This window comes from Taudactylus pleione, unplaced genomic scaffold, assembly GCF_031769625.1.
Source record: "Taudactylus pleione unplaced genomic scaffold, aTauple2 ptg000207l, whole genome shotgun sequence".
In the NCBI taxonomy this organism is placed as follows: Eukaryota; Metazoa; Chordata; class Amphibia; order Anura; family Myobatrachidae; genus Taudactylus; species Taudactylus pleione.
Window position 1 is genome coordinate 4,406,760 of NW_028284609.1, and position 21,776 is coordinate 4,428,535.

A 21,776-nucleotide genomic window follows, 5' to 3' on the forward strand; every position below is an offset into this window, starting at 1 on the left:
GAGGGTCTAGGTGGAGATGGTATGGAGATACTGGACATTATGAAGCATGGCTTTGTAAGTCACTGCTTCTCAGTAGGTTGAAGCTAAATGTTTAAACCGGGACTAATATTCAGTGTAAAGAATGCCTGGATTTACACTGAATGTTCATGCTGCTTTCAATTTTTAACACCAACCCGCAGAGAAGTGGCAGCTTACAAAAGCCATGCTTAGTAAATATAGCCCCAAGGAGGAGTTACCTATAGTCAAGCAGCAAAGAGGATGGTATGTGTATACAAAATAAATGGCTAGCAAAGATCAGAAGGTTGCAGCAGCTTAGAATGAAGAGGTGCTTGTGGCATCACTAAGGCTCAATTCTAGATGGAAATAATGCTATGGGAGTCTGTGTTTGACTACAGAAATAGAGTGTAAGCAGCGTCTGTGGCAGAAAGTGAGTGTGAGTGGCACCTGTACATAAAGGGAGAGTGAGTGATGCTTGTGTCTGACTACAGAAAGGGATTTTGAGCGGCACCTTTGTCTGACTACAGGAAGGGAGTGTGAGCGCCATCTGTTTCTGATTATATTAAGGGAGTGTGAGTGATCCTGTGTCTGATCACATAAAGGGAGTATGAGTGATGCCAATGTCTGACCACAGAAAGGGAGTGTGAGCGCCACCTGTTTCTGATTACAGAAAGGGAGTGTGAGTGATCCTGTGTCTGATCACATAAAGGGAGTGTGAGTGATGACAGTGTCAGACGACACAGGGCCGGCTCTAGGGGTGTTCGACCAGTGCGGTCGCGCAGTGGCACCACCCATAGATTTGCGGCACCCCTCCCCAGCATCCTGATTTCAGTGGGACAGTACTGTCGTAGACCGTACGGCCGCCTCAGAATACAGCCCTGAGTGTACCTGAGTATACAAAAGGGAAGTGTGAGCACTGAGAGTGTTTGTAAACAGAAAGGAGTATGATTAATGCATATGTCTGACTAATGAAAGGGCATGTAAATGATGCCTGTGTCTGATTACAGAAAGGGATTGTGAGCAGTGAGTGTGTCTGGCTATAGGAAGGAAGTGTGAGCAGTGAGTGTATCCAACAACAGAAAGGGACTGTGAGCAGTGAGTGTTTCTGGCTACAGAGAGGGAGTGTGAGAGGTGCCTGTGTCAAACTACAGAAAAGGAGTGTGAGCAGTGAGTGTGTATGACTACAGAAAGGAAGTATGAGCGATGCCTGTATCTGGCAACAGAAAGGAAGTGTGAGCGATGCCTGTATCTGACTCCAAAAAGGTAGTGTGATCAGTGATTGTAGTCTGACTACAGAAAGGGAGTGTGAGAGGTGCCTGTATCTGACTACAGAAAGGGAGTGTGATCAGTGAGTGTGTCTGACTACAGAAAGGGTGTGACAGAGGTGCCTGTATCTGACTACAGAAAGGGAGTGTGATCATTGAGTGTAGTCTAACTACAGAAAGGGTGTGACAGAGGTGCCTGTATCTGACTACAGAAAGGTAGTGTGATCAGTGAGTGTAGTCTGACTACAGAAAGGGAGTGTGAGAGGTGCCTGTATCTGACTACAGAAAGGGAGTGTGATCAGTGAGTGTAGTCTGACTACAGAAAGGGTGTGACAGAGGTGCCTGTATCTGACTACAGAAAGGTAGTGTGATCAGTGAGTGTAGTCTAACTACAGAAAAGGAGTGTGAGAGGTGCCTGTATCTGACTACAGAAAGGGAGTGTGATCAGTGAGTGTAGTCTGACTACAGAAAGGGTGTGACAGAGGTGCCTGTATCTGACTACAGAAAGGGAGTGTGATCAGTGAGTGTAGTCTGACTACAGAAAGGGAGTGTGAGAGGTGCCTGTATCTGACTCCAGAAAGGGAGTGTGATCAGTGAGTGTAGTCTGACTACAGAAAGGGAGTGTGAGAGGTGCCTGTATCTGACTACAGAAAGGGAGTGTGATCAGTGAGTGTAGTCTGACTACAGAAAGGGAGTGTCAGAGGTGCCTGTATCTGACTACAGGAATGGAGTGTGCAAATACTTCTATTAAATCTATTTCTCTCCTAGATTGGTTCGCACTGATACGGTTTATCTGGGCCGTGTATTCCTATCATTGGACTTTATGATATTCTGCATGCGTATCATGCATATCTTCACCGTCAGCAAAGTCCTGGGTCCTAAGATCATCATTCTTCGTCGAATGGTGAGATATTTATTTGAAAAATTCCCAATACCTGTAATTTTAGCTTATTTATTGTTTTTTCTTATAAATATAACCCACAAGTAGATATACACATTTTAAAAATTATTCTGTGAAATAATCGCCCTCTAATTTGGCAACAGAAATTTGCACATGTAGCCATAATTTGGTCTGAAGTGTTCTGCATTGAAATGATCCCACCTGGAATATTCCGCACCCCCCACATACATTATACTGTACATTGGTATTTGCCAGCATTGTCCAACCTCCTTTGGTCCTTCAATTTGGAAAATGGAAAATAAAGAACGTATATTTTGAGATCCGGCAGAATGATGGAAGCAATGAAGGAAAGTACTGTATCTCTGGAAAGTCACACCTATGCACCTATTTTGCTGCAGCTTCGATAATCTTTGCCCACAAGGCAGAAGATATTGTTTATCCCATTGTAATTGATCAATATTTGTTATTGATTTGCTTTCTCCAGGTGAAGGACATTTTCTTCTTCCTCTTCCTTTTGGCTATTTTTATTATAGCCTATGGAGTTGCAAAGCAGGCGATTCTAACTACTAATGAAACTAGGCTAAACTGGATCTTTCGGAATGTTATCTATTATCCGTACCTAACACTTTTTGGACAGATTCCATCAGATGTGGACAGTAAGTTACCTGGTGCTATCTGACTGGTTATGGCTGTGAATTCATGGTATTGATGATGAGGAGGCTTCTGCTAAATAAGACTATGTTTTCATGCTGTACATTCTCCATAGCTAGCCGCATGCAAGCATACTGAAGAGGCGCATATGGGCTGATCTAACATAGGGTGTTGTTGGAAATATGCGTGACACACAGCTGGATGTAAGCATTAATATGTCTATTTCCAGGCTGATCTTTTGCACCTACTACAGAATGTTGCATGTATGCACTTAAAATATGATTGGTGGGTAACCGGGGCAGGGAGGCACCACAATATGCGGTTATTCAGCAAATATTCACCTTTTTTCACATGCATCCAGCGCAAGATCAAGCAAGTCCTATTTCTGTCCAACTCAGCATCAGGGCCAGAGTGTACAGCTGTACATACATGACACACAATATTTAGAGAATAATAATAATAGAATTGTATTCATACTTTTTCATCAGGTTTGAACTTTAACCCTTCACAATGTTCCCAAAATGGCACTAATCCTGCTCTGCCTAAATGTGTTTACAATGATGGATCCGGCAACGTACTATTTCCAGAATGGCTAACCATAATTTTACTGTGCTTGTATGTCCTTCTTGCCAATATCCTTCTGCTCAATCTGTTGATTGCAATGTTCAGGTAAGAATAATTCCTCCATGATTTGTCTGCTATGATTCTCATATAAATTGTCTTTTACTTCCAATGAGTCATGGATTCTGTGACAGAACAATTGTGGTGCGTGTTACATCCAATAACTTATGCACAGTAATATGTATTGTGGTATGGCTGGATGTCATGTATTCAAGAATGGAACAATTGTCATGCAATGCATAATCTATTGGATCACTTTTGGTACATTTTACCTATTATTATTATTAATTTATCTATCTATACTAATTTAATAAGAATATTGTTTGTTTGTTCCAAGTTGGTGCAAAAACTACTGAACCAATTTTCATCATTTTGTAATGGAAAACTCCTAGAAATAAGCTGCACATTGTTTCATCTCGATCAGTCAAGCTAAAGCTGAGCAATAGCAAAAACAAATATTATTGACATCATTCATGTAAGAGATAGGTGTGGCACCATGCGCGCAGCCAGTAAAGGGGTGGGGGGAGATAGGCTACATAGCAGTCTGTGCACAGGGCACACAGTGACATTGGTGTGAGTGGTGGGTGAAGGCCAGCTACCACCAGTCTGTATAGCGCTGCTGGTCACATGAACCATTCCACCGACAGGGCCCCTATGCAAAGCAATACTACTAGAACACCTCATATAAAAAATAAATGTTGGCAGAAGTGATTTAATCGTGGGCGAAGACACAGGCAACAGCTAGTTTATTTAAAAAGCACTGACATATTACACAGGGCTGTAGAGTGAGTAGATTATGACTTGACACAAAAAAAATACATAGAATGAGATGATACAGAAGCTAAATTGATAACCCTGGCAAAATGAGCTAACGCTAAGAAGTGTAGGGAAGACTTAGAGGCCCAATATCATTAAATATTTGCAGCATATTCCTCAAAAACACAAGTTTTCAGGGGAATTCCCAAATATTAAGTATTCCCTAAATGTACTATGGAGGGACTTCAGCAGATATCTCCCTCCATTCCTGCCAGATAACCTGCCAAAAAGAGGAGCAAATGTCATCTACTGTACTAAGGCCACAGCAGGCAGCAGCTGTTGAAAACTTGCTCCACTGAAAATGTGAAAGCTCGTCCGTAATGGAGTTATCAACCCCTTGGACATGTAGTACCACAAATCAGATGTTTAAACCTAAACAACACAACATGAGATGCAATAACAACCGCAAAACCGGAACAGTTGAAGAATGCTGGCTATTGATGGCACGCACCATGCCCAAATTTTTGCAGAAGAACATGATGTGACAGTCCCGAAGACGCTCCTCCCATAGATCAATGGCCACGGCAATAGGAATCAGCTTCAGAAAAAGAAGATTCCTGGTAAGCCCTGCCTCAACCTAATCTGATGGCCATGGAAAGGCTGACCAGGAATCCTCCAAATAAGCCCCATAACTAAAAGAGTCCACCAAATCTGTGAAGAGCTGGGCGCTAGACAAAGGAGGAGACAACCAAAATGCACTCCATTAAAATTGGTCAAGAATAAGTTCCAAGCCCCGAGGTCCCTACAAGTTTTTGATGTCAATCAAATATAGTGAAGAGGCCTACAAACCCCGGACATCACCTGCTCAAGTTTGCAACAAAAAACCCTGCCCATGTATATAACATGACAAGCAAACTTAAAGAGACCTAACAGAGACTGACCCTGGCATAAGGACACCACCGCATACCAATGCCCAAGCTATCACGTTGCACAACATAGCAGTTTTGTCTACTAGCAATCTACAACAGCATGACACTGAATTGATTTCAATACCGAAATATGATAAACAAGTGCAAGGGCCCTCACACTTGACTAGGGTCCACCACCGGGACCCTAAATTCAGAGAACAAGGCCCACAGTAAAAAAACAAGCTTGGCACACTGATTGAAACCAGAAGGGCCCACACAGAGGAAATTGAAGTAGGGTGCTACCCCAGACTCCCCTGTCACTGCGCAAATGCAACAGTGTAAAAAAGCACATGAAATCAAGCAACCCATGGACAGACATTTGACGATGTAAAACCCGCCACCCAGCCTAAAGCCCATGAATCAAAGAGAATCTGGATGGTAAGGTACTGTAAAAGGCTAAAGGCGGAATCCACATCAACCTTACTTAGCTATGAACCAGGCCCGCAGCTTTAACCTTAGCCAAGGCTGCATCACAAGTCTGATAAGGACAATTGAAAGGGACCCTGGAATGACGTTATTTACTGAAATGCCAGACAGGTGACAAGTGCTGTATAAAACGGTACTTCCCAGGCACTTTCTTGGGCACTATGCCAGTTGGGAAAAGCACCAAATTTGGTAAAAGAGGCATAGCAAGTGGCCCAACCATGCGCCCCAACTGAACCTTGTTCAGTATCTTATCTTAGACAATATGGGGCAATTCTATGACTGACCGCAGGTTCCTAGGGACACCCACAATCACTGTACCTGAAGTCGGGAGCCAAAATCCCTTAATAAATCCCTACAGCAAGAACCCAAAGAGCTCAAATTGGGTACCACTCCAACCACTTTGCAAAGGCAACCACGTGTACTGGGGACAGAGCTTTATTTAGCAACCACGTTACTAGAGGACCGCAATGTCAGGGGAGGGTCTGGACAATGTATGGCATTCCTTAGGTGGATGGGGCCCACCGCAATGCAAACAGAAGTGTACCATCTGCACAATTGTCATAGTTGAATACAAAACAACGGCCTTTAGGTCCCATCACTGGCAAAGAGTGAAATGAAGGCTGCAAGGAAGGATCTGGGTGCTTAGACAAAAGCTGCACCAGCCGCCACACAGGGAGGCTGCTTCACCTCCAGCCAAACGTATACATCTCTAGCACAAAGCACCATTATACACACACCATTTTGCTTGCGCCTAAACTCCTTGCCATAGCTCCTCCACACAGCTCCTTTGAACAAGTGGAAAAGACCATGAATCAACTGCAAATAACGCACCACATGCATGGCTTCAGCTGGCCTCATCTCAAGGTAGCACATCGCAAATACATGAAACTCATTCAGCCATTTAATGTATGTCCTCTCCTATGCACCTTTCTTTTTAGATGCTGCAAGTGCTTTAAGCACTTTAAATGTAAGGGCAAATACACAGAAATACTTGCCCTTTTTTTTCTCAAATATATTTTCATTAGTTTCAAATTATCACTTACATACATTTATAAAAAATAAAACCCTTTTAGACAATACATAAACATAAAACTTTTGGGATAACTTTTATATTTCGATGTATCTGCATTAAATACCAATTGCTTATCCATTACATATTCTTGCACTTAGATCACACATCTTAATTGATATCCTAATCAATCCCTGAATATACAACAATTTTATATTACTTAACCTCTACTTTACCTTCCTTCCCATATTCATCTTTTAATCATTAATATACTTAAATAAATTATCCCACCCATAAAAAAACACAAAACACACAAAGTAAATATCCTATAATCTCACAAAACACAACATATGGTATATTCTCCTAAAGCTTCTTTTTACTATTCTGTTCCTGGATTTCCCATTTAATGGTTAAAGTACCAATTAGTAGATTAAAAAATATATATTTTTTTTTTTCTTGAGTTGATTTTTCTAATGGCTTAATCTAGGGGCCTAACAGCTCCTATCTCAAGGTCCAAACTACTTGTCTTTATAAATGTATTATTTGCAGAAGTTCAGCTGTAATGTGTTCAATAAGAGATGGAGTATGTTCAATTCATTTGGTTAGATTAACTTTCTTAGCTGTTGTCACTATAACAATCAACACGTATATGTGTGTTGTCTTTAGTCCCCATGACTTAAAGTTTGCACATAATAATGCTGTAGGGTGTCAATTCAAATGTATTTTAAAAATTCTATTCAAAAAAGCAATAAGCATATTCCAAAAAACGTTGGAATTTGGAACAATGCCAAAAATTCGGAAAAAAATAATACATTTGAATTTCGATATTTGGGGCAATTCCCTGTTTCCTCCGGTATCATATATTTACATTGTCCTTGACATTTACTAAGCTTTATGTATCTTTCACATATGAATCTCTTGTAATTGTGCTGAATGTAAGTATTGTTGTGTTTTATCCAGTAAGATCCACTATATATGTAATGCTCAGACAATCTCGTGTCCTCTTAATTATCGTTAATTTCCAGATTTTTCCCATATTAGAATTTGTTAATTCCCAATACAAATATCTTGTTTTGTATGGCACATTATTTACTATCGACAATACCTTGATTGCTGAGTCTAAATCTATCATCAAATCTTGTGGTGATATAAATTGATAAATATAGTGACTTAATTGTAAATACATATAAAATTGTTTTTTAGTTATTCTGAACTTATTAAATACTTCTTGGAATGATAATAATCCTCCTCCTAGATCAAAAATATTTACATTTTTTAAAAATTCCTTTTAACTTCCATTGCTGAAATACACTGTTAGCCAATGCTGGTTTAAAACTGGGATCTCCACTAATCTCTATACACTTTGAGAACTCTGGCTTTCTCTTTACCATTTTATTAATACCCACGATGATAGATGGGTTTCATGAAACAATATACTAGCTGTTTTGAAGTGTGAATTAAAGTACTAAGCGAATAGGGAGCTACCATTGTTTGTTCTATTTCAAGGTTTGTAAATGTTAATTTATCCAATAACCAATCTACTATATATCAAAAGTGAACTGAATTAGATAAAGCTTATATCAGGTATTACAAGTCCTGCCTCCTGTCTCTTAGCTTCAATTTAGCCATCGATATACAAGGCTTTTTACCTCTCAATAAAAATCTTGAAAAGAGCCTTATACACAAAGCAATATCCCCTTATGAAATGATAAGGCCCAACTATCTGTTATAAGGATATTCTTTGGTCAGACCACCAGTTATAAAGATATGATAAGGCCCCGAGTCCCGAAGCGAGAGAATTTCTCTCTCGCCACGGGGCTTGCACATGCGCGCGGTGTGCGCCGCCCATGCGCAGTACTCCACCATTGACCCGCTTGCGAGCGTTATGCGCTCGTGACCGGGTCTGAATCAGGCCCTATGTTCGGTATGCCGGGCATCGGGCTCCCAGCATAGAGATAATGATAGGCGTTGGGATTTCGATGCCTATCTTTAGACCCCTGCCAGGATTTGACAGTCGGGAAGCCGGCGGTCAGCATTTCGACCATCGGCTTTCTGACTGCATCCCGTCAGACCACCAGTTATATGGATATGACAAGGCCTCACTATCTATTATAATGATATTCTATGGTAAGACCACATGTCATAAGGATATGATAAGGCCCCACTATCTGTTATAAGGATATTCTATGGTCAGACCACCAGTTATACGGATATGATAAGGCCTCACTATCTATTATAATGATATTGTTTGGTCAGACCACCTGTTATAAGGATATGATAAGGCCCCACTATCTGTTATAAGGATATTCTATGGTCAGACCACAAGTTATACAAATATGATAAGGCCCCACCAGAGCCGGCGACAGAAATCTTGTGGCCTGGCACACACATATTTTTGGGGACCCCCATCACTGTAGGTACAAAGTTGAAATAAGCAGGGCTTAAAGTTGTCTATGTGCAGTGATGGTAATAATAATAATAATCCTACAGCACCAGAGTCCTCTCTAATGAAAATTGCTCTGCAACACCCTCTATGGTCCTCTCCAACATACAGTATGGCAACTTGCATGTATTAGGCTTTTTGTGAATATGATTGTGATTGTGTCTCTGTTAGACTTTTATACTATTAAATATAGTTTGATATTTGGATATTTTACTTTAATAAATTACTTGCTTGTTTAGGACCCTTCCTAGTATATGAAAAATACCCTATTTATGTCAATTTCTAATGATTAAAATTCTAACTCAACACTTTTTATTCACATTTTGTTTTGTAAATCCGTTTCCCACCTCAATTCTCACATTGAAGTCATGCCCCCCCCCTCCAAACATTCTCACAAAGTAAAGTAACTTCTGCATCCCTTACCCTATGCACTATAATTGAATACCCCCCAGTTCTCCCATGGAAGCCTGCTCCCAACCTCCCCCACCCCCAGTTCTATTAGAGAAAGCATTTTTCACTAAGACCAAACTGCTTTCACCTTGCAGGTCTGTAGCTAACCGTACGGCATGTGTCATGCTGCAGCTTCCCTCCATGTGCGTGGTCTGCAACCTGCTGCAGTATACCATACACTGGACAAGCTCCTCCACGACCATCCCATCTCTAATTCTACCCCACCTGCATTGCACAGTGTGCACAGGGCACAGGGGCAGGCTTATTGTCACTAACGCAGGCTTATCCTCTTGACTTCCTTACACACCACTGCACTGGGCAGGCGCTTCCCGACTCCCCAATGCTATACTGGCAGTGCAAGGATTTCACTGGTTGATGACTGAAGGCTGATGTTTTCAATGCATGCAGGAGCCAGACTGCTGCTGCTTTCAAGAAGATCTCACTTTGCTCCATCAACATGCACATGGGGAAAAAGAGAATTATGCTGGGGTCCCACGGAAGTTCAGAGCCCGGTACATGTATCCCCTTAGTACCCCCCTGTTGCCGGGCCTGGCCCCACTATCTGTTATAAGGAAGGGATAAGGTCCCAGGGCTCACACTTCTTTGTTAGACAACTCCTTGTACAGATTTTATATTGAGAAGATTTTCAATGTCTGTCATTTTTCCTTCCTTCCTGTCCCAGTTACACATTCGGGGAGGTCGAGAGTCACACAGATCAGGTCTGGAAGTTCTATCGCTTTGGTCTAATAAGGGAATACAATGAACGCCCGGCTGCTCCACCACCATTCATCCTGTTTACCCATCTGTACATTCTCCTGAAATACGCCATTTGTAAACGACCGGAAAGAGGCTACAAAGTACTGAGTGAGTGTGAAACCGTTATTACCGTGGGATTAAGCATAGATGTGTAAACTATGTAATAATCAGGTTGGAGAAATTGTCACACATTGTCCATGCAGGACGCATGCTAGATGAAGGCCAGGAGTCATCGCTGCTGTCCTGGGAATCTTACATGAAGGACAACTACGAGCAAATGCAGCAACAGCAACAAAGGCAGAGCCAGGAATATCTGGTGAAGGAAACAGCTGAGAGGTAAAATCTCAGTGTAATTCTCTAATGTTATTACGTTGTTAAGGTATGAATGATATGTATCCTAATACACTAGTGTACATTGTACAGATCTCTGGATAAGGATACAAGCGTCTAATTTCTAGTGGGAACATTTGGTCACACAGTTCAGGTGTAGGGCCATTCATAAAGTGCTGACTGCCGATAACCTTTTCTTTCCATGCTGTGCCCTTAACACCCAACACAAGAAATCATGAGGGAAGATACTTGTACATGGGGAAATTAGGTCACAGCTTTTATGAATTATTGAAACTTGTTCAATTGAGAAGTTGGGGAAGCTAGCAGATGGGGCTGCGGACACCATCTACAAATTGCACATGTTGGCTTCATGTAACGCATGGATGTCCTCACTCCCAGCATCCTTGGCTAAGCCAGTCACCCCTGCACTGGTGTGTCTGTGTATGTTTTCCCCCTTAATGTTGACATGTGCATGGAGGCCGCTGTAGTGACCTCTCTGGCTGGATGGCCTAAAGGCGTAGCTGGTCAAGCAGGATCTTAGGGCAGCATAATGAATTTCTCAATACATTTTAGCATTTGTGTATGAGGGAGTGGGGGAGTAATACATAGGAAGATGAGAACTGACCAACCCCCACCTTCTTAAGATCTCTGAGCCAATTTGTATCTCATTAGGAGAAAATTAAAGACAGCTTTGAGACAATTTGAGTCTTGTTAGGAGGAAAAATGTAAATCCATTTCCACCACTGTTCTTGCGATGGCTGGCTGAAGTTTATCTCAACCTTTGTGCTGTATCCCACTTATATCTGCACCAGATCTTATGTACTTTTTCTGTCCACTAGACTGCCATTTGCCTAGCATTTTTATGCCTGTTTCCACTGTTGCTATAGCAACTGGGGTAGCAGCGCCATTGTGGAACAAGTGAATTTCTATAATAGCACAGATCTAAACCAAATAATTATGCTGTGAATTGGAATTTTGACAGGGCTATAGAGTCTGCATGTGCTAGGAAAATAGACTGGTACTGGGTGTGATGGCTGCAAAGTCCTTTACCAACTTTACTTGGCATGTCACTGAATACAGCGCTAGTGCTGCATGACAATTGATCCACTGCCATTCTTTTCGGTTTTAGATTTATGCATTCTACATGTAATGGAATTGCTGCTGATAACATTACGGGCTAGCGTGCCTGGAGGGGGCAATTAGCTATTCCTTAATGTCCTAAGAAGGCCATGGCGAAAGTAGCTTTAAATAATTTATCCTCTGGTTTACTTGTTTATAGTTGCCCTGTTGCATGGATAAGTTTGTTTAACAAGTGTCTCAAAATTGGATGTCTAGTGTAGCACGCTGGGGGCTTGGTGCATACTCTTCCATTAAGGATTTGATTTAACAGGAAAACCCTTGTAAAATCCTTAGTTTTCTGTAAATGGGTAAAGAAGGAAATGGCTGCAAGTGTGGCATTGATGAAAGACTTGGCATTGCCTGAGAAGTGCATCTTGGCTAGCAGCATGAAGAGTGTGGTCACCCAGATCTTACCGTGCCCCGCTCCTGATTTGTTGTGCTCCTTCCACTTACTCCACGCTGCATGATAAGCTAACCAGGTGGATGGGGCTAAAGATTCCGCTTTGAGTGCCGTTATGGTCTGTCGATGATCTACCAAACATGATGCAGGCAAAAGAGGTCTGTTAAGTGGGTGCTGGGGCCACTGGAAGAGTCATAGGGCATAACGATACTGGATCAGAACCTCTATACACTCCTTCCTATATCTTCTGATAACCTGCCTATACCTTCTATGGATGCCGCTAATTTGCATACGCAGTCATACAGTAAATAAAGACTTAGGCCCTGATTCAGAGCCGGACGCTCTGACCAGAGCACTCGCTCTGAATCAGGGCCCTCCTCCATTAATATGGAGCGTCCTCCTGGACGCTCATATAGCTGTGGGTCACCACCCACAGCATATACGAGCGTGCAGGATGATGGTCGCGATGGTCTTGACCATCGCAACCATCGCCACTGCGAGCAGAAGCCTGCGGTTGAGTTTCTCAACCGCAAGGCCAGGAGTGATTTTGGCTCTATCAGAGCCAAAATCACTCCCACTGACATCACTAGTGATGTCAGTGGGGCCGGCTTCAGACGGTAGGCGTTCCCTTGGGAATGCCTCCGTCTGGCAGGCACACCCCCGGCACACCCACCAAAGGGGGCGTGCTGTCAGTCAACATCGACAGCACGCCCCCTTTGATGAGACACTAAGAGCGAAGGAAAGTCCTTCGCTCGTCGCGTCTCGCGCATGCGCACGACGGAGCTCCCTCCGTCGTGCGCATACGCAGTGCAGACCATCGACCCACTTGTGAGCGGACAGCCGCTCGCGAGTGGGTCTGAATGAGGGCCTTAGACCTGGAATCTGTGGTTCCAAAGCACAAGTATTATTCAAGTAAAAGTTCAGACAGTTACACGCAATTGATCCAGACACAATTTTGGTGCAAAAGGAATTATACAGACCCAAGTACAGTATACATACGCAGTGCTTCCGGTACCAGGTGTTAGGCATCAGCAAGAAACCCCTCGTCTATCAGCATGCAGCATGAAGACTAAAAACCCAGTGTTTGAGCACACATATTTATACCCCCCAGGAATAGACAAAACAATAGAGACGTTTGTTGCTGATGCTATTGGGTCCCAAGGGGATCCATCTGTTACGGAGCATTTAACAGGCTGGGTCAAATAGACTCTCCCTGCCTCTAACAGCTGGGGGTCTCTCCCTTCCCGCCCCCTGTAACATCCTAACCGTTAATACATTTTGTTGCTTGAAGTCTCTGCAATCCATAACTCGAGAATGCATGATGCGATCTCTCCACCGATAACACCGGAATACTGTGGAAAGAGGGCCTGATTCAGAGCCGGACGCTCTGACCAGAGCGCTCGCTCTGAATCAGGGCCCTCCTCCATGAAAATGGAGCGGCCTCCTGGCCGCTCGTATAGCTGTATGTGACCACCCACAGCATATGCGAGCTGACAAAAAGATGGACGCGATGGTCTTGACCATCGTGACCATCGGACTTGCGACGGAGACCCTGCGGTAGGGTCTCCCTGCCACAAGCCCTGGAGTGATTTTGGCTCTATCAGAGCCAAAATCACTCCCACTGACATCACTAGTGATGTCAGTGGGGCCGGCTTCAGACGATAGGCGTTCCCATGGGAATGCCTCCATCTGGCAGGCATGTCCCCGGCACGCCCACCAAAGGGGGCGTGCTGTCAATCAACTTCGACAGCACGCCCCCTTTGGTGCGAAACCCGGAGCGATGGAAAGCCTGTCGCTCCCCGGGTCACGCGCATGCGCACGACGGAGCTCCCTCCGTCGTGCGCATGCGCAGTGGGGAACATCGACCCGCTAGTGAGCATACTGCTGCTCGCGAGCGGGTCTGAATGACCCCCAGAGTACGCATCAGTATGAAACCAAACACGGCTTGTTTAGCATGTATAAAACCTAAGTTATCAAATATCTTTATTTCACAGCGTTTATATTAACTGAACCAACTTAAATCTTATATCTTAAAGCTAATGGAACCTTGTAAGTGAATATGTAATGTGTGAGTGTACGGGGTTTGATATGAAGACGCTAGTTAACTTGGTGCGGATGCATGCGCATTTAGCTACTAAATGATGTTTTCATTCTGGGTCTTGTGCATTCGCTAATATGCGACTAGTTAACAGCGCTATTATGCGTATTATTGTGTATATGAGAAATGATGGGAGATGCAATCGCATGGTGCTAATAGTATTATCGCCACATGTACTAAAAAGTGAGTTTATCTAAAATGGCGCTTAGGCGGCCATTCGCAAAATGGCGTCTTGCGATCTCATTTTCAAGATGGCGTCTTGCGGCCAGTCGCAAGATGGCGTCGCCGCGATTCAATTTTAAACTGAACTTGTCTCAGCCAATTACTCAGCTTCGACAGGGCATCTGCTATGATATTTTCTGGAACATGATTTACGATTTAAACTCTCATCCAAATGTTTTCCCGTTTTGAAGATACAACTCGACCATTGTAATAGTGTGAGAATTTACTGCTAAACTCTCACATTTTCAAAACTTGGCCCTATATTTTTGTTGGAGGTGCTTCCAGGAGTACAATATCAAAGAACTCAAATTTGTGATGAAATAAGTAATAACAAATGTGCCCCAAATAGTTGTGTTCCCATCTTTTTGCCTCATGGCAAAACCCCACATATTTAAGCCCAAAACATTTTCGAAAGTGCCACTGCTATTGCAACATCTATAATTATGTAGTATTTGATCTGCCTATTCTGTTACTCTTTTGCTATTGCTAACTTATACAGGATACAATGTTTTTATATCTGCCTCAATGCAGTGTTTCCTCAGTGCTGCATCTGTTAAAGATGGAGAAAAAGGGTGAGCGACATCTGCTGGAAGGGCGTCTCTTAGCGCTGGAAGAGCAGGTGAGACAATGGTCCTACCATTAATAGACTATTCATATTGTACATTTGTCACAGGCCTCCATTTAATTCCAATGCTTTCCTGATTACAATACAAAGAGTTCCCAAGTGTCGCACTCCCAACTAGATACAACACAGTCAACTAATATACCGGCTACAAGAAATCAGACTTCTGCCATCATATACATGTTTTTCTCACACATGCAAATTAATATTTATCAAAATAGTTTTACAGCCATAACCCATTGTAGGGGCTTTATACTCCTCCAGTGTGGGGGGCGTCAGCACTTCTCCAGTCTTATTAATACAGCTAATGTACATCATAATTACTGAAAGTATAGTCACAAGACAAGTCCTGAACTCATGCTAGTTATTAAAACTCATTCCGGTCACATTAATATATATACGAGTAATTTTTGGACCTGTCCTATGACGGCATCCAACCTGCTCTGCCCCCATTCTCAACTCCATCCTCCACCACCCCATCCTCTGTCCCTACTCTGGCTTCTCTCCCTGCACCCATCCCTGCTCCACCTCCACCCTCTGTCCTGTATCCATCCTCACTCCACCGATGCCGTCCATCTGTTGCTATACTCTGTATATACTTACCCACCAGTGACTTTCTTGTCTATCATGTCTCTACAGCAGTGGGAGCCATTGGGGGAAGGCATGTGCCCTACTGTACATATCAGAGATATTATGGACTTATTTAGATAGATAGATAGATAGATAGATAGATAGATAGATAGATACATACATACATATTAGCATTTTCCCACAGCTTTGTTCACGTGGTTGTCTCTTATTGCTCAGCAGAACTAATTTTACAAAGACAGTAGTGGCATCTAATATTGTGATGTATATTTTATATTGCAGACATTGGACCTGATTCAGAGCCGGTCGCTATTTGCGGTCGTTCGTTCAAAAAAAAGGGGTGGCTATTCAAATGAACCGTTCGCTCTTTGCGGTCTGTTCACGCCTCTAGGTCTGAATGAGCGAACAAAACTTGCAGTTGTTTTTTGGGAAACTACGCCCCCTGGCCGCTCGCATCCTACGTCATGTCCGCTATTTATTAGATTAATCGAGTACATCGACCAGGGTATGAGCTGCTCGCTATTCTTGTGGTTGGTTTTTGCTACCACAATTTTGCGAGCAGTTCTGGCTATAAAATAACCCAGTGACGTGCACAATGACGCTGCTGTTTTAATCATGCACACCCATAAAATGCCCGTTTTGACCTTTAAGCACGCCTGCGATTGGATCTCCACTCCCCGTTTTCAAGCACCTTCCCCTGTTACCACCCACATACGCCTCTTTCTGTCACTCAAATTATCAGGCATTCGCTATTTTGCGAGCACATGAATTTTGGCCGCACTGACTGGTTCGCGCATGCATATAACGATCCGTACGCATGCGCAGTTGGGCAAACATCGCTCTGAGCGAACGAGCGGCCGCTTACGAGCAGCTCTGAATCAGGCCCATTGATCACAAAATGTCTTTGTAAACAATATTTGCAGTTTTTCCTTAAGGGATTAACACAAAAAGATGTTTGGGGCTACTAACTCGTAAGCAAGCTACGTAAGCTGCCCATGGGAGAAGCAGCTGGTCCTGATATCTATACCTGCAGCCCTCAGCATTTGTCCCTGCAACTTGTTGATCATCATAGCGAAGCAGACACTGCAGGCGCTTGAATTGAAAAGAAAAATTATTGGGGATTAGGGGTATACATGGTATAAACACAGTCTCAACTGCACCAGATCCCATTAGAATCTGCGCTTCAATTAGTTTCCTCTGTAGAGCAGTGACTTTAAGTCCGGTTCCTTAACATAACTTTGGTAGTGTCAAATTTCGCTGAAGCATTATCGGAACACCAACTTTCAGTGCAATGCTGTTTGCTGGAAGTCCAACTACACTATCTTGTAGATCCCAAATCCGTTGCTACTTAACCTACAGTAACACTGAAAGGTTGCAAGTAACATGATCAGTGACTCTATGATATGTAGTATTTGTCTTGGTGTGCCATCTACTAGATTGACATGTATACTACAACTTCATGAGTCAAGATAAGCTACCTGATTAGTACTTAATATATAGTTGGATTTTCCTGCGAAATAGATCTTGAGATAAATATATCTATGTATTTATATATGCATAATTATATATCTATTTGTGTCTTGGGTGTGAATTATATGTATATATTGTATAAATATATTTCTATTAATATAGTCATTTTGGACTTGTGGAGCCTATGCAAATTCCAATTAAAAATTTTTTATTTCCATAGTTCATAAACTGTCCCTAAAAGTATATTTGACATAAAAAATGATGATGATATATATCTAGTCATTTTTGGCTTGAGGAGCGTCAAGCATCTTTTTTTTCCTTTATTACTCCTCTCCCTGATGTCACAATGAGTTAATACATATCTCAGTTTCCTGCTATGTGACCGAGCTATACAATATTGAAAATGCAATCCAAATTCATCCCATAGTTTTTGCATGAGGCTGAAACAAACAGAGAGATAGACAAATAAAAATTCAGAAAAAGTTTTTTTTGTCTCCATAGTTCATACACAGTCCCAACGAGTATATTTCTCAAAAAAATGTCTATGTACAGACACAACCATTACAACTTTATTATAAGTATAGATATATACAGTATATATGAAATACATAAAAGACAAGGTGCGCCTCCTAATGCAATAAATCTATATTGCATAAATGGAAAAAGTGGACTTGTAACAAATAGAAATTAAATTTGGCTTATCTGAACATCCAGAATGATCCACAAATGTCCTCAATAACCAGAAAATAGTATTATATTTATGGCTTTACTGAACATAAAAAACATGAAAAACAAACAAAATAATATAGTGTAATCCATTATAACAACCAAGTGTAATCCCGTATAACCAGTTACACCAATAAAATATGTGATATTGCTCATACAATTTAAAATAATTATTTGCACTTATCTGAAAATGTAGACAGCCAACCAGCATATAACCAACGCGTTTCGTCAGGACAGATCTATGTCCTATTCTTCAGACTACCTCAGGGGTAAACAGACAAATGACTGAACTAACAACTGTGTCTATGCATTTATTACCACTGTCATTTTCTATCTAGCAGCTGTAGGATGCACATTGCTGGTTTTTGAGATAAAGTTACAAGTCTGATTAGATACTGTTACAACATTGCTGTTTTATTGTCTGTCTTATATGAAATATTTTCATGGCATCTTTTACTTTAGATCCATTTATCAATCTAAAATGCTGTTAATGTTTCATTTTAGAATTTGTCGTTTCTAGATTGTAAGTCACACGGAGATTTTGCTTGGGTAAAGGTTTACCAATTAGCACCATTGGGAGTCTGTTTTCTCTTCTCATATAGAAACATTCAGAGTATTTTGCTTAGTGGAGTGGTCAGAGATGCAATATTTGGGTGCACAAATAAGTGGCCACATGCAGTTTGTCTGGGTTAATACAAACAATATTATATTTTAATATCCTTATTCTCCTTGACCTCAAAGTACAACCTTCTTCCACTTCATCGGCTCTACAACTCCGATTTCTCATGATTCACCTCCTACTTGTCCAAACTGTCCTTTTCCAAATCTACACCCACCCCTTCCTCCTCTCAACACACAAATATAGAAGTGTAGCATATCAAGTTAATCAGTGCAGTCTCAGGAAGCAGATTGTCACATCCGTTTGTAACTTAAATACATTTCCAGCAAAATAAAGATGCTAAAAAGATGCTTGGTGCAAGCCAAGTTGCACAGGATCTGGTGGCTCACTAACTCCAGGTGCCCACTTTGCATGGTGTATTGAGGCTAGGTGTATGAGGACACATCTGTACTTTCTCCAGGCTCACCTCGCTCTGTTTAGAAGCCATGTGCTAAGTTCTCCCCCAACCTTCTCCCCTCCCCTATGGGAAAAGCGGGACTGTCCTGCAAAAAGTGGGACAATTGGAGGGTATGATATCCCCTATGGATAGTAAGCTTGTGCAAGCAGGGCCCTCTCTCCTTTGTCTTTCCTATACAAATCTATGTTAACTGCACACTGTAATTGTGTATCAATGTGTAACACGGTTTTGCCTTTTAAGTGGTTACTGCCTTAAAAATGTTGACAGACTCGCCTGAATTGCACCCATGCCTGTATCTCGCAAGGTATTATTACCAGTAAATACAAGCTATTTATATAGTGCACATATACTCTGCAGTTCTAATTTTTTGTTCTGAGATAATTGTTCTACCAGTATACTTTTGGACTGTGGGAGAACCCAATGAAAACCCATGCAAGCATGGGGACAATATATACAGGGAATCAATTCTAAGATGTCAGTGCTGTGAGGCAGTAATGCTAACCATCACACCATCCGTGCTGCATTGTCAAATGTATTCCCCCTACGCAGTGCTACAGAACCCTTATAGTTCCTTATAAATAACATTAGTACTAATAATGAACCATTTAACCAAGGAATGGTACACAATATAACACTATACAAGCATCTACAGTGCATCCAGAAAGTATTCACAGTGCTTCACTTTTTCCACATTTCGTTATGTGACAGCCAGGGGTTAAAGTGGGCAGGAACCGGGTGGAACTGAGGACCTGATTCAGACCCGCTCGTGAGCGCTGAGCGCTCACAAGCGGGTCAATGGTGCCCTAGTGCGCATGCGCGAGACCCAGATAGCGACAGCCAAGCTGTCGCTCCGGGTCTCGCACGAAAGGGGGCGTGCTGTCGATGTTGAGTGACAGCACGCCCCCTTTGGTGGGCGTGCCAGGGACATTGGCTGCCTGATGGAGGCGTTCCCATGGGATAGAGCCAAAATCACTCCAGGGCTTGCGGCAGCGAGACCCTACTGCAGGGTCTCGTCGCAAGCCCGATGGTCGCGATGGTCTTGACCATCGCGGCCATCATCATGGACGCTCGCATAAGCTGTGGGTGGTCACAGGAGGACGCTCAAAAAAAAAAACGCCCTGATTCAGAGCGGGCGCTCATTCAGAGCGTCCGGCTCTGAATCAGGCCCTGAGTTCCATCACTTCTAATGGTAGGCGGAACTAGTTCCACCTCCGCCATGTCCCTATATAGAAGTCCCACAGACAGAGAACTACTCTGTCTGACGGAGGCTGTTTCCAACTCCTCGGTTTCCAGCTCCATACTCCACCTCCTGCCCACGGCCTGCCTCTCCTGTCACTGACTTTGTGGGCCTGCTCCCTGACGGCTCCTTTTGTTGCACAGCGTATGTGACGTCATGCCATCACCGCCGCTGCATTGTGCACTGAGGAGCAGCGAAGGGGAGCAAGGGCCAGGGCAGGCATGAAAGTTAGCTGCTGCTAGAGGGACAAGGAGGGGGGATAAGCTGCAGGTAGGAGAGAACACACAAGGGCAGGGAACTGCTGCTATATTGGCAATAGGGGGATAAGCCGCTGGTGGTAGAGGAGACACAGGGGCAGGGATCTGATGGTGAGGGATACAGGGGCAGAGAGCTGCTGGAAGGACACAAGGGGATAAGCTGGAGAGACACAGGCGGATGGTGTTGGTGTGAACACATGGGAATGGCACTGGTGAGATGCAGGATGGCTGATGCTTATGAAACACAGGAAGATGGTGCTGAAGAGACAATGGGAGGATTGGAATTGGAAAGACTCAGAGGGGATAAAGCTGGTTGGACGCAAGGGGGGGTGAAGCTGGTGAGATGCAGGGGAGATGGTGCTGATGAGTAGCAAGTGGGGTGGCACTGTAGGGGTGATGCTGGAGAGACGTAGGAGGAGGCTGTCTCTCCAGTGTAAGAGTTACACTGATGATATAGTTTTTTTTTTTTTTTTTACATAACATTGTAGACTCAGTTGATGTCAGGAGTGCTATAAAAGCATTTAAAATATATTTCACACTGTAATAGCCCCCAAACCTTCTGTTCCTATACACAACAGTGTGTGTATGTGTATGTAAAGAACAGTTTTTACAGTTGTTCTGACATCTCAGAGTAGCTCCGCCTAGTGTGGGAGTGGAGGGGGAGTAGATGGAGGAGGAGATTAGTTCCACCACCTCTCCAGGACCACTTTAAGCCCTGGTGACAGCCTTATTCCAAAATGGAATAAATTAATTTTTGTCCTCAAAATTCTACACACAATACCCCATAATGACAACATGTAAAATATTTTTAGGGGGATTTTTGCAAATTTCATAAAAAAAAAAACCTAAGACATCACATGTACATAAGTGTTCACAGCCTTTGTTAAATACATTGTTGATGCACCTTTGGCAGCAATTACAGCCTCAAGTCTTTTTGAATATGATGCCACAAGCTTGGCACACCTATGTTTGGGCAGTTTCGCCCATTCCTCTTTGCTGCACCTCTCAAGCTCCATCAGGTTGGATGGGAAGCGTCGGTGCACAGCCATTTTCAGATCTCTCCAGAGATGTTCAATCAGATTCAAGTCTGAGCTCTGGCTGGGCCACTCAAGGACATTCACAGAGTTGTCCTGAAGCCACTCCTTTGATTTCTTGGCTGTGTGCTTAGGGTCGTTGTCCTGCTGAAAGATAAACCGTCGCCCCAGTCTGAGGTCAAGAGCGCTCTGGTTCAGGTTTTCATCCAGGATGTCTTTGTACATTGCTGCATTCATCTTTCCCTCTATCATGACTAGTCTCCCAGTTCCTGCCACTGAAAAACATCCCCACAGCATGATGCTGCCACCACCATGCTTCACTGTAGGGATGGTATTGGCCTGGTGATGAGCGAT

The 21,776-nt window shown here is 43.0% G+C and overlaps 1 protein-coding gene across 1 annotated transcript in view; it reads left to right on the top strand.

Annotated features, from left to right (window-relative positions):
- Nucleotides 1-21,776, top strand: part of LOC148517856 (transient receptor potential cation channel subfamily M member 2-like) — a 248,125-nt gene that overhangs the window by 151,943 nt on the left and 74,406 nt on the right. Inside the window, exons 20-25 of the mRNA XM_088478123.1 lie at nt 2,031-2,166; nt 2,648-2,819; nt 3,303-3,483; nt 10,170-10,351; nt 10,447-10,579; nt 14,944-15,031. Coding sequence (XP_088334249.1) covers nt 2,031-2,166; nt 2,648-2,819; nt 3,303-3,483; nt 10,170-10,351; nt 10,447-10,579; nt 14,944-15,031 — 892 coding nt within the window. The remainder of the gene's footprint in view (nt 1-2,030; nt 2,167-2,647; nt 2,820-3,302; nt 3,484-10,169; nt 10,352-10,446; nt 10,580-14,943; nt 15,032-21,776) is intronic.